Raw genomic sequence first — 25,115 nt, 5'->3', positions numbered from 1 at the left:
GGGAGTCATTTTCCATAAGATCAGTGGATACTTTGACTCCCTAAGTGACCCACTGACTGGATTTGACTGCCTGGCTGGTAGATTCTGTCTAGGTGTCTCTTGGCACCTCACTGACCTGTAGCTCTGGGTTTGGGGGTACAGTAATGTCTGGGGTACACTTACACCTATCTTCACACATGACACAGATACACACACACACACATACAATCTGTTGGGTCAGTCCAGAGACTTCTTCTCTAGCACCTCCTTGGAGGAACTCCGGGAGTAGGGCTCAAAGGCGGAGGAGCTGAGGTACCGAGCAGACAGTTCCTGCAGGTTTCCTGCCATTGTCAAGGGGTTGGACGTCAGCCGGTTGGCGACTGTGCCCAGCAGGGACGGTACTGGCATACTGAAGATACTGTGTCCAGTGGGGGAGCTGTGGAGTCCAGAGTGATGAGTGGGAGCGCTGGTGACTTCAGGGAGGGACGGGGCCCCTGGGCCAGAACTGCTGGGGGCCCTCAAAGCACCTGTGGCACAAGCAGGGATTAGTCCAGGTAGCCCAGGAGGGGACAACAGGCGACCCTGCTCCAGAAGTCTGAGAACACTGCAGGTGGCCGCCGTCTCCGAAACCACCGAACGCAACTCAGAGTCTTTGCCCTGGTCCTTCTTCTGCTTTGTTCTACGGTTCTGGAACCAAACCTTCACCTGCAAAAGGAAAACACATGAGATGAGATAGATAGGAGAGAGAGAGGAGAGAGATAGGAGAGAGAGAGGAGAGAGAGAGATAAGAGAGAGAGAGAGATAGGAGAGAGAGAGATAGGAGAGAGAGAGAGAGAGATAGGAGAGAGAGAGATAGGAGAGAGAGAGATAGGAGAGAGAGAGATAGGAGAGAGAGATAGGAGAGAGAGAGATAGGAGAGAGAGATAGGAGAGAAGGAGATAGAGATAAGAGAGAGAGATAGGAGAGAGAGATAGGAGAGAGAGAGATAGGAGAGAGAGATAGGAGAGAAGGAGATAGAGATAAGAGAGAGAGATAGGAGAGAGAGATAGGAGAGAGAGAGATAGGAGAGAGAGATAGATAGGAGAGAGAGATAGATAGGAGAGAGAGATAGATAGGAGAGAGAGATAGGAGAGAGAGAGAGATAGGAGAGATAGGAGAGAGAGAGATAGGAGAGAGAGAGAGAGGAGAGAGAGATAGGAGAGAGAGAGAGGAGAGAGAGAGATAGGAGAGAGAGAGAGATAGGAGAGAGAGAGAGAGATAGGAGAGAGAGAGATAGGAGAGAGAGAGAGATAGGAGAGAGAGAGATAGGAGAGAGAGATAGGAGAGAAGGAGATAGAGATAAGAGAGAGAGATAGGAGAGAGAGATAGGAGAGATAGGAGAGAGAGAGAGATAGGAGAGAGAGATAGGAGAGAGAGAGATAGGAGATAGAGAGATAGGAGAGAGAGATAGGAAAGATAGGAGAGAGAGATAGGAGAGATAGGAAAGAGGAGAGAGAGATAGGAGAGATAGGAGAGAAAGAGATAGGAGGGAGAGATAGGAAAGATAGGAGAGAGAAAGAGAGAGATAGGAGAGAGAGATAGGACAGAGAGAGATAGGAGAGAAAGAGATAGGAGAGAAAGAAATAGGAGAGAGAGAGAGATAGGAGAGAGAGAGATAGGAGGGCGAGAGAGAGAGAGAGAGGAGAGAGTGAGCGAGAGAGATAGGAGAGAGAGATAGGAGATAGAGAGAGAGATAGGAGATAGAGAGAGAGATAGGAGATATAGAGAGAGATAGGCGATAGATAGATTAATAGGAGATAGAGAGAGAGATAGGAGATATAGAGAGAGATAGGCGATAGATAGATGAATAGGAGATAGATAGATAGATAGGAGATAGATAGATAGATAGATAGATAGATAGATAGATAGGAGATAGATAGATAGATAGATAGATAGGAGATAGATAGATAGATAGATAGATATGCCACCTGTATATAATATAACTCTATATCCAGCCTATGTAATAACATATCGTACAGCTATGCCACCTGTAGTGCTTGATGGTTTTTGCAACTGCACTTGGGAACACTTTCAAAGTTTTCCCAATGTTTCGGACTGACTGACCTACTTTTCTTACAGTAATGATGGCCGCTCGTTTTTCTTTACTTAGCTGCTTTTTTCTTGCCATAATATAAATTCCCACAGTCTATTCAGTCGGACTATCAGCTGTGTATCCATCTGACTTCTGCACAACACAACTGATGGTCCCAACCCCATTTATAAGGCAAGAAATCCAACTTATTACACCTGACAGCATGGCACACCTGTGAAGTGAGAACCATTCCTGGTGACTACCTCATGGAGCTCACCAAGAGAACGCCAAGAGTGTGCAAAGCAGGAATCAAAGCAAAAGGTGGCTACTTTAATGAACCTAGAGTATAAGACATATTTTCAGTTGTTTCGCACTTTTTTGGTAAGTCTATAATCCCAAATGTGTTACTACTGAGTTTGATGCCTCAGTGTGATCTACAATTGTCATAGTCATGGAAATACAGAAAACTCTGCGAATGAAAAGGTGTGGCAAAACTATTGGTCTGTACTGAAGCTATACCCAGCCTATGTAATCACATATCGTACAGCTATATCATCTGTATATAATATATCTCTATACCCAGCCTATGTAATCACATATCGTACAACTATATCACCTGTATATATAATATAGCTATACCCAGCCTATGTAATAACATATCAGACAGCTGTATTACCTATATATAATATATCTCTATACCCAGCGTATGTAATAACACATTGTACAGCTATATCACCTGTATATAATATATAGCTATACCCAGCCTATGTAATAACATATCGTACAGCTATATCACCTGTATATAATATATAACTATACCCAGCCTATGTAATAACATATTATACAGCTATATCATCTGTATATAATATATCTCTATACCCAGCCTATGTAATCACATATCGTACAGCTATATCACCTGTATATAAAATATCCTGCCAATGTAATACCATATCGTACAGCTGTATCACCTATATATAATATATCTCTATACCCAGCCTATGTAATAACACATTGTACAGCTATATCACCTGTATATAATATATAACTATACCCAGCCTATGTAATCACATATCGTACAGCTATATCACCTGTATATAATATATAGCTATATCCCGTCTATGTAATCACATATCGTACAGCTATATCACCTGTATATAATATATAGCTATATCCCGTCTATGTAATCACATATCGTACAGCTATATCACCTGTATGTATAATATATCTCTATATCCAGCCTATGTAATCACATATCGTACAGCTATATCACCTGTATATACTATATCTCTATACCCAGCCTATGTAATCAGATATTGTACAGCTATATCACCTGTATATAATATATCTCTATATCCAGCCTATGTAATCACATATCATACAGCTATATCACCTGTATGTATAATATATCTCTATATCCAGCCTATGTAATCACATATCGTACAGCTATATCACCTGTATATACTATATCTCTATACCCAGCCTATGTAATAACACATTGTACAGCTATATCACCTGTATATAATATATAGCTATACCCAGCCTATGTAATAACATATCGTACAGCTATATCACCTGTATATAATATATAACTATACCCAGCCTATGTAATAACATATCGTACAGCTATATCACCTGTATATAATATATCTCTATACCCAGCCTATGTAATCACATATCGTACAGTTATATCATCTGTATATAATATATCTCTATACCCAGCCTATGTAATAACATATTGTACAGCTATATCACCTGTATATAAAATATCCTGCCAATGTAATACCATATCAGACAGCTGTATCACCTATATATAATATATCTCTATACCCAGCCTATGTAATAACACATTGTACAGCTATATCACCTGTATATAATATATCTCTATACCCAGCCTATGTAATAACACATTGTACAGCTATATCACCTGTATATAATATATCTCTATACCCAGCCTATGTAATAACACATTGTACAGCTATATCACCTGTATATAATATATAACTATACCCAGCCTATGTAATCACATATCGTACAGCTATATCACCTGTATATAATATATAGCTATATCCCGTCTATGTAATCACATATCGTACAGCTATATCACCTGTATGTATAATATATCTCTATATCCAGCCTATGTAATCACATATCGTACAGTTATATCATCTGTATATAATATATAGCTATATCCCGTCTATGTAATCACATATCGTACAGCTATATCACCTGTATGTATAATATATCTCTATATCCAGCCTATGTAATCACATATCGTACAGCTATATCACCTGTATATAATATATAGCTATATCCCGTCTATGTAATCACATATCGTACAGCTATATCACCTGTATGTATAATATATCTCTATATCCAGCCTATGTAATCACATATCGTACAGCTATATCACCTGTATATACTATATCTCTATACCCAGCCTATGTAATCAGATATTGTACAGCTATATCACCTGTATATAATATATCTCTATATCTAGCCTATGTAATAACACATCATACAGCTATATCACCTGTATATACCGTATATACTCGAGTATAAGCCGACCCGAATATAAGCCGAGGCCCCTAATTTTACCACAAAAAACTGGGAAAACTTATAGACTCGAGTATAAGCTGAGGGGGGGTAATGCAGCAGCTACTGGAAGATTTCTAAAACTAATATGGTATTTGGGTGCAGTAGTTGCTGGGGAGGGGGAGGGGGTGTTCTGGTTGTCTGTCTGCCCCTTCCCCGAGCTACAGGACTGTTTTTTTTTCCCCCCACTTGGAATTCAGCCTGGCTGACTATAGGGGATCTGCAATGCTCCTATTAACCCCTTCCTGACGGCACAGGAGCACTGCAGATCCCCTGTATTCAGTAGACCGGGCAGGTCAGACACACGGATACCTCATGTGTTTGTGTCACAGTCATTTTCTACTTTTGTGTCTATTCTAGGAAAAGGAGGGATTTAGAATTTAGAACTTTCAAATTTTTTTTAAAGCTTGTTTCCCCCCCCCCCCCCCCCCCACACTATTTTATGGGAGATTCTATACATTGATATTGCTGCTGGTCATAGATCTACCCCCTTAAAAAAAAAAAAAATATTTTTTTTTTTTTTTTTTTTTTTGCTGACTCGAGTATAAGCCGAGGGGGGCTTTTTCAGCACAAAAACTGTGCTGAAAAATTTGGCTTATCCGCTAGTATATATAGCTATATCCAGCCTATGTAATCACATATTGTACAGCTATATCACCTGTATATATAATATATCTCTATATACAGCCTATGTAATCACATATCGTACAGCTATATCACCTGTATATAATATATAGCTATATCCAGCCTATGTAATCACATATCGTACAGCTATATCACCTGTATATAATATATAGCTATATCCAGCCTATGTAATCACATATCGTACAGCTATATCACCCGTATATATAATATATCTATATATACAGTCTATGTAATCACATATCATACAGCTATATCACCTGTATATATAATATATCTCTATATCCAGCCTATGTAATCACATATCGTACAGCTATATCACCTGTCTATATAATATATCTCTATACCCAGCCTATGTAATCACATATCATACAGCTATATCACCTGTATATAATATCTATCTATATCCAGCCTATGTAATCACATATCGTACAGCTATATCACCTGTATATATAATATATCTCTATATCCAGCCTATGTAATCAAATATCGTACAGCTATATCACCCGTATATAATGTATAGCTATATCCAGTATATGTAATCACATATCGTACAGCTATATCACCTGTATGTATAATATATCTCTATATCCAGCCTATGTAATCACATATCATACAGCTATATCACCTGTATATATAATATATCTCTATATCCAGTCTATGCAACCACATATCGTACAGCTATATCACCTGTATATAATATATAGCTATATCCAGTCTATGTAATCAGATATCGTACAGCTATATCACCTGTATATAATATATAGCTATATCCCGTCTATGTAATCACATATCGTACAGCTATATCACCTGTATATATAATATATCTCTATATCCAGCCTATGTAATCACATACCGTACAGCTATATCACCTGTATATATAATATATCTCTATATCCAGCCTATGTAATCACATACCGTACAGCTATATCACCTGTATATATAATATATCTCTATATCCAGCCTATGTAATCACATATCGTACAGCTATATCACCTGTATATATAATATATCTCTATATCCAGCCTATGTAATCACATACCGTACAGCTATATCACCTGTATATAATATATCTCTATACCCAGCCTATGTAATAACATGTCGTACAGCTATATCACCTGTATATAATATATCTCTATACCCAGCCTATGTAATCACATATCGTACAGCTATATCACCTGTATATAATATACAGCTATATCCAGTCTATGTAATCACATATCGTACAGCTATATCACCTGTATGTAAAATATATCTCTATATCCAGCCTATGTAATCACATACCGTACAGCTATATCACCTGTATATATAATATATCTCTATATCCAGTCTATGTAATCACATATCGTACAGCTATATCACCTGTATATATAATATATCTCTATATCCAGCCTATGTAATCACATATCGTACAGCTATATCACCTGTATATATAATATATCTCTATATCCAGTCTATGTAATCACATATCGTACAGCTATATCACCTGTATATAATATATCTCTATACCCAGCCTATGTAATCACATATCATACAGCTATATCATCTGTATATAATATATAGCTATACCCAGCCTATGTAATCACATATCATACAGCTATATCACCTGTATATAATATATAGCTATATCCAGCCTATGTAATCACATATCGTACAGCTATATCACCCGTATATATAATATATCTCTATATCCAGCCTATGTAATCACATATCGTATAGCTATATCACCTGTATATATAATATATCTCTATACCCAGCCTATGTAATCACATATCGTACAGCTATATCACCTGTCTATATAATATATCTCTATATCCAGCCTATGTAATCACATATCGTACAGCTATATCACCTGTATATATATCTCTATATCCAGCCTATGTAATCAAATATCGTACAGCTATATCACCTGTATATATAATATATCTCTATATCCAGCCTATGTAATCACATATCATACAGCTATATCACCTGTATATAATATATAGCTATATCCAGCCTATGTAATCACATATCGTACAGCTATATCACCTGTATATATAATATATCTCTATATCCAGCCTATGTAATCACATATCGTACAGCTATATCACCTGTATATATAATATATCTCTATATCCAGCCTATGTAATCAAATATCGTACAGCTATATCACCTGTATATAATGTATAGCTATATCCAGCCTATGTAATCACATATCGTACAGCTATATCACCTGTATATATAATATATCTCTATATACAGCCTATGTAATCACATATCATACAGCTATATCACCTGTATATAATATATAGCTATATCCAGCCTATGTAATCACATATCGTACAGCTATATCATCTGTATATAATATATAGCTATACCCAGCCTATGTAATCACATATCATACAGCTATATCACCTGTATATATAATATATCTCTATACCCAGCCTATGTAATCACATATCGTACAGCTATATCACCTGTATATATAATATATCTCTATATACAGCCTATGTAATCACATATCATACAGCTATATCACCTGTATATAATATATAGCTATATCCAGCCTATGTAATCACATATCGTACAGCTATATCACCTGTATATATAATATATCTCTATATCCAGCCTATGTAATCACATATCATACAGCTATATCATCTGTATATAATATATAGCTATACCCAGCCTATGTAATCACATATCATACAGATATATCACCTGTATATAATATATAGCTATATCCAGCCTATGTAATCACATATCGTACAGCTATATCACCTGTATATATAATATATCTCTATATCCAGCCTATGTAATCACATATCGTATAGCTATATCACCTGTATATATAATATATCTCTATATCCAGCCTATGTAATCAAATATCGTACAGCTATATCACCTGTATATAATATATCTCTATACCCAGCCTATGTAATCACATATCATACAGCTATATCACCTGTATATAATATATAGCTATATCCAGCCTATGTAATCACATATCGTACAGCTATATCACCTGTATATATAATATATCTCTATATCCAGCCTATGTAATCACATATCGTACAGCTATATCACCCGTATATAATGTATAGCTATATCCAGTATATGTAATCATATATCGTACAGCTATATCACCTGTATGTATAATATATCTCTATATCCAGCCTATGTAATCACATATCATACAGCTATATCACCTGTATATATAATATATCTCTATATCCAGTCTATGCAACCACATATCGTACAGCTATATCACCTGTATATAATATATAGCTATATCCAGTCTATGTAATCAGATATCGTACAGCTATATCACCTGTATATAATATATAGCTATATCCCGTCTATGTAATCACATATCGTACAGCTATATCACCTGTATATATAATATATCTCTATACCCAGCCTATGTAATCACATACCGTACAGCTATATCACCTGTATATATAATATATCTCTATATCCAGCCTAAGTAATCACAATACGTACAGCTATATCACCTGTATATATAATATATCTCTATATCCAGCCTATGTAATCACATATCGTACAGCTATATCACCTGTATATATAATATATCTCTATATCCAGCCTATGTAATCACATACCGTACAGCTATATCACCTGTATATATAATATATCTCTATATCCAGCCTATGTAATCACATATCGTACAGCTATATTATCTGTATATAATATATCTCTATATCCAGCCTATGTAATAACATGTCGTACAGCTATATCACCTGTATATAATATATCTCTATACCCAGCCTATGTAATCACATATCGTACAGCTATATCACCTGTATATAATATATCTCTATACCCAGCCTATGTAATCACATATCGTACAGCTATATCACCTGTATATAATATACAGCTATATCCAGTCTATGTAATGACATATCGTACAGCTATATCACCTGTATGTAAAATATATCTCTATATCCAGCCTATGTAATCACATATCATACAGCTATATCACCTGTATATAATATATCTCTATATCCAGCCTATGTAATCACATATCGTACAGCTATATCACCTGTATATAATATATCTCTATATCCAGCCTATGTAATCACATATCGTACAGCTATATCACCTGTATATAATATATCTCTATACCCAGCCTATGTAATCACATATCGTACAGCTATATTATCTGTATATATAAAAAATCTCTATATCCAGCCTATGTAATCACATATTGTACAGCTATATCACCTGTATATATAATATATCTCTATATCCAGCCTATGTAATCACATATCGTACAGCTATATCACCTGTATATAATATATCTCTATATCCAGCCTATGTAATCACATACCGTACAGCTATATCACCTGTATATATAATATATCTCTATATCCAGCCTATGTAATCACATATCGTACAGCTATATCACCTGTATATATAATATATCTCTATATCCAGCCTATGTAATCACATATCGTACAGCTATATCACCTGTATATATAATATATCTCTATATCCAGCCTATGTAATCACATACCGTACAGCTATATCACCTGTATATAATATCTTTCTATACCCAGCCTATGTAATAACATATCGTACAGCTATATCACCTGTGTGTATAGTCAGTGGTGTATATAATACTATATATAATACAGGCAGTCAGTGGAGTATATAATACTATATATAATACAGGCAGTGGTGTATGTAATACTATATATAATACAGGCAGTCAGTGGTGTATATAATACTATATATAATACTATATATAATACAGGCAGTCAGTGGTGTATATAATACTATATATAATACAGGCAGTGGTGTATATAATACTATATATAATACAGGCAGTCAGTGGTGTAAATAATACTATATATAATACAGGCAGTCAGTGGTGTATATAATACTATATATAATACAGGCAGTCAGTGGTGTAAATAATACTATATATAATACAGGCAGTCAGTGGTGTATATAATACTATATATAATACAGGCAGTCAGTGGTGTATATAATACTATATATAATACAGGCAGTCAGTGGTGTATATAATACTATATATAATACAGGCAGTCAGTGGTGTATATAATACTATATATAATACTATATATAATACAGGCAGTCAGTGGTGTATATAATACTATATATAATACAGGCAGTCAGTGGTGTAAATAATACTATATATAATACAGGCAGTCAGTGGTGTATATAATACTATATATAATACAGGCAGTCAGTGGTGTATATAATACTATATATAATACAGGCAGTCAGTGGTGTATATAATACTATATATAATACAGGCAGTCAGTGGAGTATATAATACTATATATAATACAGGCAGTGGTGTATGTAATACTATATATAATACAGGCAGTCAGTGGTGTATATAATACTATATATAATACAGGCAGTCAGTGGTGTATATAATACTATATATAATACAGGCAGTGGTGTATATAATACTATATATAATACAGGCAGTCAGTGGTGTATATAATACTATATATAATACTATATATAATACAGGCAGTAAGTGGTGTATATAATACTATATATAATACTATATATAATACAGGCAGGCAGTGGTGTATATAATACTATATATAATACAGGCAGTCAGTGTGTATATAATACTATATATAGTACAGGCAGTCAGTGGTGTATATAATACTATATATAATACAGGCAGGCAGTGGTGTATATAATACTATATATAATACAGGCAGTCAGTGTGTATATAATACTATATATAATACAGGCAGGCAGTGGTGTATATAATACTATATATAATACAGGCAGTCAGTGGTGTATATAATACTATATATAATTCAGGCAGTCAGTGGTGTATATAATACTATATATATAATACAGGCAGTCAGTGGTGTATATAATACTATATATAATACAGGCAGTCAGTGTGTATATAATACTATATATAATACAGGCAGGCAGTGGTGTATATAATACTATATATAATACAGGCAGTCAGTGGTGTATATAATACTATATATAATACAGGCAGTCTGTGGTGTATATAATACTATATATAATACAGGCAGTGGTGTATATAATACTATATATAATTCAGGCAGGCAGTGGTGTATATAATACTATATATAATACAGTCAGTGGTGTATATAATACTATATATAATACAGGCAGTCAGTGGTGTATATAATACTATATATAATACAGGCAGTCAGTGGTGTATATAATACTATATATAATACAGTCAGTGGTGTATATAGTACTATATATAATACAGGCAGTCAGTGGTGTATATAATACTATATATAATACAGGCAGTCAGTGGTGTATATAATACTATATATAATACAGGCAGTCAGTGGTGTATATAATACTATATATAATACAGGCAGTCAGTGGTGTATATAATACTATATATAATACAGGCAGTCAGTGGTGTATATAATACTATATATAATACAGTCAGTGGTGTATATAGTACTATATATAATACAGGCAGTCAGTGGTGTATATAATACTATATATAATACAGGCAGTCAGTGGTGTATATAATACTATATATAATACAGGCAGTCAGTGGTGTATATAATACTATATATAATACAGGCAGTAAGTGGTGTATATAATACTATATATAATACAGGCAGTCAGTGGTGTATATAATACTATATATAATACAGGCAGTCAGTGTGTATATAATACTATATATAATACAGTCAGTGGTGTATATAATACTATATATAATACAGGCAGTGGTGTATATAATACTATATATAATACAGGCAGTCAGTGGTGTATATAATACTATATATAATACAGTCAGTGGTGTATATAATACTATATATAATACAGGCAGTCAGTGGTGTATATAATACTATATATAATACAGGCAGTGGTGTATATAATACTATATATAATACAGGCAGTGGTGTATATAATACTATATATAATACAGGCAGTCAGTGGTGTATATAATACTATATATAATACAGTCAGTGGTGTATATAATACTATATATAATACAGGCAGTCAGTGGTGTATATAATACTATATATAATACAGGCAGTGGTGTATATAATACTATATATAATACAGGCAGTCTGTGGTGTATATAATACTATATATAATACAGGCAGTCAGTGGTGTATATAATACTATATATAATTCAGGCAGGCAGTGGTGTATATAATACTATATATAATACAGTCAGTGGTGTATATAATACTATATATAATACAGGCAGTCAGTGGTGTATATAATACTATATATAATACAGGCAGTCAGTAGTGTATATAGTACTATATATAATACAGGCAGTAAGTGGTGTATATAATACTATATATAATACAGGCAGTCAGTGGTGTATATAATACTATATATAATTCAGGCAGGCAGTGGTGTATATAATACTATATATAATACAGTCAGTGGTGTATATAATACTATATATAATACAGGCAGTCAGTGGTGTATATAATACTATATATAATACAGGCAGTCAGTGGTGTATATAATACTATATATAATACAGGCAGTAAGTGGTGTATATAATACTATATATAATACAGGCAGTCAGTGGTGTATATAATACTATATATAATACAGGCAGTCAGTGTGTATATAATACTATATATAATACAGTCAGTGGTGTATATAATACTATATATAATACAGGCAGTGGTGTATGTAATACTATATATAATACAGGCAGTCAGTGGTGTATATAATACTATATATAATACAGGCAGTGGTGTATATAGTACTATATATAATACAGGCAGTCAGTGTGTATATAATACTATATATAATACAGGCAGTCAGTGTGTATATAATACTATATATAATACAGGCAGTCAGTGGTGTATATAATACTATATATAATACAGGCAGTCAGTGGTGTATATAATACTATATATAATACAGGCAGTCAGTGGTGTATATAATACTATATATAATACAGGCAGTCAGTGGTGTATATAATACTATATATAATACAGGCAGTGGTGTATATAATACTATATATAATACAGGCAGTCAGTGGTGTATATAATACTATATATAATACAGGCAGTCAGTGGTGTATATAATACTATATATAATACAGGCAGTCAGTGGTGTATATAATACTATATATATAATACAGGCAGTCAGTGGTGTATATAATACTATATATAATACAGGCAGTCAGTGGAGTATATAATACTATATATAATACAGGCAGTGGTGTATGTAATACTATATATAATACAGGCAGTCAGTGGTGTATATAATACTATATATAATACAGGCAGGCAGTGGTGTATGTAATACTATATATAATACAGGCAGTCAGTGGTGTATATAATACTATATATAATACAGGCAGTGGTGTATATAATACTATATATAATACAGGCAGGCAGTGGTGTATATAATACTATATATAATACAGGCAGCCAGTGGTGTATATAATACTATATATAATACAGGCAGTAAGTGGTGTATATAATACTATATATAATACAGGCAGTCAGTGGTGTATATAATACTATATATAATACAGGCAGTGGTGTATATAATACTATATATAATACAGGCAGTGGTGTATATAATACTATATATAATACAGGCAGTGGTGTATATAATACTATATATAATACAGGCAGTCAGTGGTGTATATAATACTATATATAATACAGGCAGTGGTGTATATAATACTATATATAATACAGGCAGTCAGTGGTGTATATAATACTATATATAATACAGGCAGTCAGTGGTGTATATAATACTATATATAATACAGGCAGTGGTGTATATAATACTATATATAATACAGGCAGTCAGTGTGTATATAATACTATATATAATACAGGCAGTCAGTGTGTATATAATACTATATATAATACAGGCAGTCAGTGGTGTATATAATACTATATATAATACAGGCAGTCAGTGGTGTATATAATACTATATATAATACAGGCAGTCAGTGGTGTATATAATACTTTATATAATACAGGCAGTGGTGTATGTAATACTTTATATAATACAGGCAGTGGTGTATGTAATACTATATATAATACAGGCAGGCAGTGGTGTATATAATACTATATATAATACAGGCAGGCAGTGGTGTATATATTACTATATATACTATATGCTATATATGTATACAGTCCTCCATATAATAACTATGATACTAATGCTGTATACATAATGTGTCCGGTACCTGGGTCTCGGAGAGGTTGAGTTGTCGGGCTAGTTCGGTTCTCTCCCGGCCCACCACATACTGGCACCTCTGGAACTCCATCTCCAGCCGGTAGAGCTGCTCCGCAGTGAAGGAGGTCCGCGTCCGCTTGGGTCGGTCCAGGTCCAGTCCTTTGGGCAGGATGATCTCTCGGATGGAGCCTTTGGCATCTGTGAGAGTAAATCCCAGAGGCTCAGTAAAGTCACCCCTCGACCCTCTTACCCCCTCCCCCCCCCATACTCTAAATTCCAAACCCGGGGTATAGGCATCCGTGATATTAGGAACTGAGGCAGCACCACTCAGATCTACCAGGCTACAGCCCCCAGTGCCACGGCTGATATATTCATATACCAGAAATCAACACTATAGACAGAAATATATCACATGTTATATATGATCACAATATATAGTAGAATGTAACAGAATATCAAATATAATTTATAGTCTGAAGTTACATTATATACATATCACAATATATGGAGTAGAAAGTAAAAGAATATCAAATATCCCAATATACAGTGCAATGTAAAAGAACATCAAATATAATCCATAGTATCACAATATATAGTGTAATGTAACAGAATATCCAATATCACAATATATAGAATAATACAATGAAATATCAAATATCACAATATATCATATAATGTAATAGAATACATAGTATCACAATATACAGTATAATGCAATCAGATATCACAATCTATAGTATAAAGTAACAGAATATCTAATATCCCAATATACAGGGTAATGTAACGAAATATAAAATATCCCAATCTATAATATAATGTAACAGAATATGTAGTATGTTCAACCAAATCTAAAATATCACAATATATAGAATACAATGAAATATCAGATATCTCAATCTACAGTGTAAAGTAACAGAGTATCAAATACCCAATAAACAGTGTAATGTAAAAGAACATCAAATATAATATCACACTATATAGGGTAATGCAATGAAGTATCCGATATCAAAAAATATTGTATAATGTAACGAAATATCAAATATCCCAATCTATTATATAATGTAACAGAATATGTAGTATGTTCAACCAAATCTAAAATATCACAATATATAATATAATGTAACAATACAAAAATACAATGTTTTCATATAATGTAACGGAATATGAAATTAAATATTGTATAATAAAGAAGAATATAAAATATAAGTCATTGCAACAGAATATTAAATAACTCAATCTAATATAACAGAGTATAAAACCTCACGTTACATAACAGAATATAGAACTTATCTTATAAATGTAAGGGATAACACAATTTATCATAATAGCAAATATCAAATAACACAATATACCATGGCAGAACAGAACATGAAATAACATGTAACAGTATTACAGATGACACATTGTATCACAGGAAATAGAGGAACAGAGAAATCAGAACTCTAAGTAACTGAATGTCAAATATTACATTATAGCAGAATATCAAGTAACACAGCCAATAAAAGAAGAAGTTTACATAATGTTACAGATAATAGATGGAGAACATTGTATAACACAACAGAAAAGATCACAATAAATTGTGTCATAGATAATAAAATATACCAACATATTAGAAGAGAAAATAAATCATCACAAAACATCTTTTAGGACAGAGTATAAAATAAGAGATTAGAATAGAATAGAATATAGCATAACAGTATAGCAGAAGATAATACATCACAATACAACATAATACATTATATAATGGCATAGTGTAATAGAATGTAATATAACACAGTATAACAGAAGATAATATACCACAATATAACATAACATTATACATTAGAAAATTATAATAGAATGTAATATAACACAATATAACATAATACGTTATAAAACAGCATAGTGTACTATAATGTAATATAACACAGTATAACAGAAGATAATATATCACAACACAACATAATACGTTATATAACGGCATAGTGTAATAGAATGTAATATAACACAGTATAACAGAAGATAATATAACACAATATAACATAATAGATTAGAAAATAGAATCTTATAATAGAATGTAATATAACACAATATAACATAATACATTATATAACGGCATAGTATAATAGATTGTAATATAACACATTATAAGGTAACGTAATAGATAAAAGTAACATAACATAAGAAAGCTTAATAGATAATAAAATAATACCATATACCAGAATGTAAAACAACAGAAATGAATATACAATATGAAAACATTTCAGAATATGAAATAATACAAAAATAAATACAAAAGAACACATTGTAACAAAAATAGAAAAAAAATACAACATCACATCATTTAAAGTAGCAAACCAATACATCAGGTTATAAAATACCACAATATAACATAAGATCCTATACAAATATCACATCCTTTAGTCTTCAGGTTGTAATGCCGTTGTTGGAGTTGTAACAAGTAAAGTTGTATTATTAGTAGTCGCCTTGTTAAGCCAAAATGATCACATAATATAATGTCACCAGATATCTAATGATAATAGTATAAAGTAATAATAACAACGGTCAGAATCAGGATGGATCACTCCTGTGTATGATTACTGCTAATAGGATATCCCATAGTATATAATAATAATAATAATAATAATAATAACATCATCATCATCATCATTATTATTATTATGATGAAGTCCGCTTACCAGTAATATAATGTCTCTTGGTATATAATAATAATAATAATAATAATAATAATAATAATAGGGATCAGGATTTATCACTCCTGTATAGGATTAGCGGGAATAGAATTAGCAGCAGATTTCCACTTTGTGTCCTGTTGGGTGAAGGTTTCCAGTTCTATATAAAATCCTCCTATATAATAACCAGCCGGAAAATAATCTAATAAATGTTAAGCAAATCACCAGAAATACAGAGAAGAAAGTACAGGAAGTGGTTAAGAGGGAGAGTGGATCGGGTGTGATCGATGGATGTGATCGACATGTGCGATATGTGGTGTATTGTATACGGGTGTGATACACAGGTGTCATATATGAGTGTATTATGCAGGTGTGATATACAGGCAATATATGAGTGTAACACAGAAGCATTACACAGGAGTGATATACAGGTGTCATATATGAGTGTATTACACAGGAGTGATATACAGGTGTCATATATGAGTGTATTACACAGGAGTGATATACAGGTATGATATATGGGTGTAATGTGGATATTAGGTAGGTGATGGGTGTGCAGGAGTGGTACACACAAGTATATTATACAGGTATGGTATAAAGGTCTGATTTAAAGGGTGTAAAGGGTGTAATATGTTAGTATATTATGCAGGTATGATATATGCGTGTATTAGACAGAAGTGATATACAAGTGTGATATAAAGGTATATTATATGGATGTGATATATGAATGCATTATACAGATGTGATATATGGGTGTATTATACAGGAGATATATATATATATATATATATGTGTATGTAGGTGACTGTATACGTTATTCTACAAAGGTGACTGTATGTAGCTTATTCTATAGAGGTGACTATATGTACGTTATTCTATAGAGGTGACTGTATATATGTTATTGTATAGAGGTGATTGTATGTAGCTTATTGTACAGAGGTGATTGTATGTTATTGTATAGAGGTGACTATATGTATGTTATTGTATAGAGGTGACTATATGTATGTTATTGTATAGAGGTGACTGTATGTATGTTATTGTATAGAGGTGATTGTACGTTACTGTATAGAGGTGACTATATGTATGTTATTGTATAGAGGTGACTATATATATGTTATTGTATAGAGGTGACTATATGTATGTTATTGTATAGAGGTGACTATATGTACGTTATTGTATAGATGTGACTATATGTATGTTATTGTATAGAGGTGACTATATGTACGTTATTGTATAGAGGTGACTATATGTACGTTATTGTATAGATGTGACTATATGTATGTTATTGTATAGAGGTGACTATATGTATGTTATTGTATAGAGGTGACTATATGTATGTTATTGTATAGAGGTGACTATATGTATGTTATTGTATAGAGGTGACTATATGTATGTTATTGTATAGAGGTGACTATATGTATGTTATTGTATAGAGGTGACTATATGTATGTTATTGTATAGAGGTGACTGTATGTACGTTATTGTATAGAGGTGACTATATGTATGTTATTGTATAGAGGTGATTGTACGTTACTGTATAGAGGTGACTATATGTATGTTATTGTATAGATGTGACTATATGTATGTTATTGTATAGAGGTGACTATATGTATGTTATTGTATAGAGGTGACTATATGTATGTTATTGTATAGAGGTGACTATATGTATGTTATTGTATAGAGGTGACTATATGTATGTTATTGTATAGAGGTGACTGTATGTATGTTATTGTATAGAGGTGATTGTACGTTACTGTATAGAGGTGACTATATGTATGTTATTGTATAGAGGTGACTATATGTATGTTATTGTATAGAGGTGACTATATGTATGTTATTGTATAGAGGTGACTATATGTATGTTATTGTATAGAGGTGATTGTACGTTACTGTATAGAGGTGACTATATGTATGTTATTGTATAGAGGTGACTATATGTATGTTATTGTATAGAGGTGACTATATGTACGTTATTGTATAGAGGTGACTATATGTATGTTATTGTATAGAGGTGACTATATGTATGTTATTGTATAGAGGTGATTGTACGTTACTGTATAGAGGTGACTATATGTATGTTATTGTATAGAGGTGACTATATGTATGTTATTGTATAGAGGTGACTATATATATGTTATTGTATAGAGGTGACTATATGTATGTTATTGTATAGAGGTGACTATATGTATGTTATTGTATAGAGGTGACTATATGTATGTTATTGTATAGAGGTGACTATATGTACGTTATTGTATAGAGGTGACTATATGTATGTTATTGTATAGATGTGACTATATGTATGTTATTGTATAGAGGTGACTATATGTATGTTATTGTATAGAGGTGACTGTATGTACGTTATTGTATAGAGGTGACTATATGTATGTTATTGTATAGAGGTGATTGTACGTTATTGTATAGAGGTGACTATATGTACGTTATTGTATAGATGTGACTATATGTATGTTATTGTATAGAGGTGACTATATGTATGTTATTGTATAGAGGTGACTATATGTATGTTATTGTATAGATGTGACTATATGTATGTTATTGTATAGAGGTGACTATATGTATGTTATTGTATAGAGGTGACTGTATGTATGTTATTGTATAGAGGTGACTGTATGTAGATGACTATATTCTTTTACTTATATAGCATCATTATATTCCGCATATGTACAGATATAGTCAGTCACTGTCCCATATAGGGCTCACAATCTACATTTCCTATCAGTTTGTCTTGCATGCAAGAGGAAACTGAAGTACCCCGAGGAAACCCACCCAAGCCTGGGGAGAACATTATACAGAGGTGAGTGTATATAGGGATTGTATTTTATAGAGGGGACTGTAGGTGACTGCATAGTGGTGACTATACATGGGTGGTTTTATAGAGGCGACTGTGCGTCAGTGATTGTACAAAGGAGACTACATGTAGATTATTGTATAGAGATGATTGTATTTAGGTGGTTTTATAGAGGTGACTGTATATAGATGATTGTATAAAAGGGGACTATGTAGGTGATTGTATAGACGTGACTGTATATAGATGATTGTATAAAAGGGGACTATGTAGGTGATTGTATAGATGTGACTGTATGGAGGTTACAATGCCTAGATATTGTCAAGAGGTTACTATATGTAGATGGTTGTATGTAGGTGATTGTATATAGGTGATTATATGTAGGTGGATTTATAGAAGTGACTAGGTTACTATATAGAGGTGACTGTATGTGACTGATCGTACAGAGGTACCTATAAATAGGTAGTAGTAGTATAGAGGTGACTATAAAGGAGATTGTATGGAGGAGACGGGATGGAGGACTGTATTTCGGCATTTCATAGTGCTGATTATTTCTAGGTGACTTTATAGAGGTGACTGTATGAAAATGGTCTTATAGATGTCACTTTTTGTAGGTAATGGATTAGAGGTGACAGTATGTAGGTGATAGCAGAGGTGACTATATATGTACGTTATTACATAGAGGTGACTATATATGTACGTTATTACATAGAGGTGACTATATATGTACGTTATTACATAGAGGTGACTATATATGTACGTTATTACATACAGGTGACTATATATGTACGTTATTACATACAGGTGACTATATATGTACGTTATTACATACAGGTGACTATATATGTACGTTATTACATACAGGTGACTATATATGTACATTATTACATAGAGGTGGCTATATATGTACATTATTACATAGAGGTGACTGTACGTAGGTGATAACATAGAGGTGACTATATATGTATGTTATTACATAGAGGTGACTATATATGTACGTAGGTGATAACATAGAGGTGACTATATATGTACGTTATTACATAGAGGTGACTATATATGTACGTTATTACATAGAGGTGACTATATATGTACGTTATTACATAGAGGTGACTATATATGTACGTTATTACATAGAGGTGACTATATATGTACGTTATTACATAGAGGTGACTATATATGTACGTTATTACATAGAGGTGACTATATATGTACGTTATTACATAGAGGTGACTATATATGTACGTTATTACATAGAGGTGACTATATATGTACGTTATTACATAGCAGTGACTATATATGTACGTTATTACATACAGGTGACTATATATGTACGTTATTACATACAGGTGACTATATATGTACGTTATTACATACAGGTGACTATATATGTACGTTATTACATACAGGTGACTATATATGTACGTTATTACATACAGGTGACTATATATGTACATTATTACATAGAGGTGACTATATATGTACGTTATTACATAGAGGTGACTATATATGTACGTTATTACATAGAGGTGACTATATATGTACGTTATTACATACAGGTGACTATATATGTACGTTATTACATACAGGTGACTATATATGTACATTATTACATAGAGGTGACTATATATGTACATTATTACATAGAGGTGACTATATATGTACGTTATTACATACAGGTGACTATATATGTACATTATTACATAGAGGTGGCTATATATGTACATTATTACATAGAGGTGACTATATATGTACGTTATTACATACAGGTGACTATATATGTACGTTATTACATAGAGGTGACTATATATGTACATTATTACATAGAGGTGACTATATATGTACGTTATTACATAGAGGTGACTATATATGTACGTTATTACATAGAGGTGACAGTATGTTAGTGGTAAGTAAAGGTGACGGTATAGTGCTTACTGTATGTAGGTGGTAAGATAGAGGTGACTGTATGGATGTGGTTGTATAGAGGTTATTCGAGGTGGAATATGCCTATAGTGTGAAATTTTGGGAACATGGTAGGTAGAAGTATATATATACATATATATATGGCCAGGAGTAGAAAATATATCTAGAAACTAAGGTGAGTATTTGGGATTGGTGGCTGGAGATTACGGTACGTGGATGGTTTCAGGGGCAACAACATTAGAACATTCTGGGGTCTGGATCCAGGGTAAGGAGATGGATATATGAGGGTGTAAGGCAGGGGGCTGGGTTTTGTGGTGTATGTACTGTATATACACTATGGAGAGGTGCATAGAGCTATATAGGTTTAGGGATAATTGTATGAGGTCCAGTATAAAGGCGCGAGTAGTGGAAAAGGTATAAGGCAGATATGTATCAGAAGGAGAATATATATATATATATATACGGGCTGATATACAGAGGAAATGTATGAAGATGTATATATAGGGGTAGATAGAAAGGGCTATAATGGTAGATATATAATACACGCATATGGGAATGTGAATATCCATTAGGGTAGGAATAGAAGGTAGGGATGGATAGGAGGTACGTATAAAGTTTTCTGAAGATATTTGTATAAGGGTGGATATATTGAGCGGGTTTAGGACATTATATATAGCTACATATACCTACCCCGTAAATATTTATACAGTTAAGAAGGTATAGGGGTATATATATGTATAAAGGGTTATGGAAATTGGTATATAAGTAGAAAGGGCTAGGGGCACACAGGTGTGTTCAGTTATATAGTTATAGGTAGATATATATAGGTATATATGGAGTCCATGTATAAAAGTTTGTATATGGGGTTATAGAGATATGTATAGCGTTATGGAAGATGGTATATAGTGGTAATGCATAAGGGGGTTCTGGACATCTGTATATAAAAAGTATATATGGGCACATGGGGTAAATATGGGCACAGAAGAGTAGAGCCATGTACAGTGATCTTAGGCTCTCTTATATAATGTGACACTGTATAGCCCATGTTATAAGTAATGTTGGGTGTCTATAGGGTTAGGGGTACAAGGGGGTGACAATGCAGGTTACCTCGCACCAGGATCCTCCGGCAGTAGTCTGGGTCTGTGCTTTTGCTCTTGGAGCAGGGGTCGGAGGCTCCCGGGGCTGGAGGGTAAGTGCCCTGTGATGGCTGCTCCTTCAAATAAGGACTGGGAATGCCCGGTTGGGGGTCCCGGGGGTCCTTGCCCTCCTTGTGCCCGAGCTTTGAGCCACGGGTGTTCTCCTCCCTCAGGTCCATGCTGCGCACCTTCTCAAACATCGATGGCTGATCCGGCGCTAATCCGGCGCAGTGCTGCTGCCTCCTGAACGTGTCCAGCACTGAGCAGACGAGCGGAGCGCGCTACATGAGGTGGAGGCTGTGCTGAGTGCGCGGAGTCTTCAGCCTCCACTCTGAGGTCTCCTCATCAGTACAGATGGAGGAGATGTCAAGTGGCCCCAATCAATGCCAAGAGATGATGAGGGGCCCTAATCACTGACTGCAGAAGATGAAGGGCCCCAGGCACTCAGGAGAGGGGTGAGAATTGCTAAGGGGAAGGTTGTGGATAAAAGATTAGGGGACCCCAATTACTGAGAGAGGAAGCAGGTAAGGGCCCCAGTCACTCTGGAGAGTTTAAGGAGACCCCAGTCATTCCACAGAGGTGATGAGGGGCCCCAGTAGGTGTAGTGAGATGATGAGGAGCCCCAGCCGGTGAAGCGAGATGATGAGGGGCCCCAGTAGGTGTAGCGAGATGATGAGGGGCCCCAGCAGGTGCAGCAAGGTGATGAGGGGCCCCAGTAGGTGCAACAAGATGATGAGGGGCCCCAGTAGGTGCAGCGAGATGATGAGGGGCCCCAGCAGGTGCAGCGAGGTGATGAGTGGCCCCAGCAGGTGCAGCGAGGTGATGAGTGGCCCCAGTAGGTGCAGCGAGATGATGAGGGGCCCCAGCAGGGGCAGCGAGGTGATGAGGGGCCCCAGTAGGTGCAGCGAGATGATGAGGGGCCCCAGCAGGTGCAGCGAGGTGATGAGGAGCCCCAGCAGGGGCAGCGAGGTGATGAGGGGCCCCAGCAGGTGCAGCGAGGTGATGAGGGGCCCCAGTAGCTGCAACGAGGTGATGAGGGTCCCCAGTAGGTGCAGCGAGATGATGAGGGGCCCCAGCAGGTGCAGTGAGGTGATGAGGAGCCCCAGCAGGTGCAGCGAGGTGATGAGGGGCCCCAGCAGGTGCAGCGAGGTGATGAGGGGCCCCAGTAGGTGCAGCGAGATGATGAGGGGCCCCAGCAGGTGCAGTGAGGTGATGAGGAGCCCCAGCAGGTGCAGCGAGGTGATGAGGGGCCCCAGCAGGTGCAGCGAGGTGATGAAGGGCCCCAGTAGGTGCAACAATATGATGAGGGGCCCCAGTAGGTGCAGTGAGGTGATGAGGGGCCCCAGTGAGTGTGTCGAGGCGATGAGGAGCAGAGCAGAGTGTCAGCCCCGCTGCCCAGTATTTATCCCTGCCCTCCAGGCTCTGATGACATAAAATTATACTCTTTTGTTGGAATGTGCAGCACGGGAGAAGATCAGCGGCTCAGACAGAGGTCCCGGGGGCCGCCTCTGCCTCCTGCCCTCTACTCCGGGGTCTGTCCATCCTGGAGACGGCTGAGGTGCTGAGACAGGCGAAAAATCCTCAGAGGAACAGCAGAAAGTTTGTGCTGGCAGCGGTGGCCGCCTGTTGTCCTAGTCCCACATCTCAGGAGGCGCAGAAAGTAATCCAATAAAGCATTGATTAGGCCACAATGGCTCCATTCACATCAATGGCCTGAGAGAGAGGACGCAGCGCTCCTTGTCACCTTACAAGGGACCCCTCCTCACATAGAGAATGGCCCCACAGACGCTAATTATCTAATGGGGCGGTGGGGTGGGGAGAGGAGACAAACCCACAAGACTGAATGAGAAGCGGAGATCTGGGCGGAGAGGAGAAGAAAAGCAACCCAACAAGTCAACTACCAGGGGCCCATCATTAACCCCTGCAAGGGCCACACTGCTCACAGCTTACTGCCCTCACCTGGAAACCACAACCAAGGCAAAGATCAAAATCACTGGATAAGAAGACAAATCCTACAGACACCAGGATATAGAAGGGCGGCCACATAGTCAGGAGCGCAGTACAAAATGAGACGTGCAAAACAGAAAAGGAAACGTCCAAAGATTATTAATTGACATATATTGAAA

At 35.2% G+C, this 25,115-nt stretch overlaps 1 protein-coding gene across 1 annotated transcript; it reads right to left on the bottom strand.

Annotated features, from left to right (window-relative positions):
• Positions 1-137: 137 nt before the first annotated feature.
• On the bottom strand, positions 138-23,325 carry VAX1 (ventral anterior homeobox 1). Its single transcript, XM_075257425.1, has 3 exons — positions 22,961-23,325; positions 14,469-14,656; positions 138-684 (listed from the first exon to the last, which is right to left on the bottom strand). Exons 1-3 carry the CDS (start codon positions 23,187-23,189, stop codon positions 217-219), a joined length of 885 nt encoding a protein of 294 aa, XP_075113526.1. The 5' UTR covers positions 23,190-23,325; the 3' UTR covers positions 138-216.
• Between the last annotated feature and the right edge of the window lie 1,790 nt (positions 23,326-25,115).

The sequence above is a fragment of the Leptodactylus fuscus genome, chromosome 10 (genome assembly GCF_031893055.1).
Source record: "Leptodactylus fuscus isolate aLepFus1 chromosome 10, aLepFus1.hap2, whole genome shotgun sequence".
Classification (NCBI taxonomy): domain Eukaryota; kingdom Metazoa; phylum Chordata; class Amphibia; order Anura; family Leptodactylidae; genus Leptodactylus; species Leptodactylus fuscus.
This window is presented reverse-complemented; position numbering and strand designations above follow the sequence as displayed.

Bases quoted from the DNA above. Each gene is read 5' to 3' on its own strand.
- VAX1 (XM_075257425.1), bottom strand. From the start codon at position 23,189: ATGTTTGAGAAGGTGCGCAGCATGGACCTGAGGGAGGAGAACACCCGT. The intron at 14,657-22,960 runs GTAACCTGCATT...TTACTCTCACAG, and splicing joins CCGGAGGATCCTGGTGCGAG to ATGCCAAAGGCTCCATCCGA. The intron at 685-14,468 runs GTACCGGACACA...TTCCTTTTGCAG, and splicing joins TCAACCTCTCCGAGACCCAG to GTGAAGGTTTGGTTCCAGAA.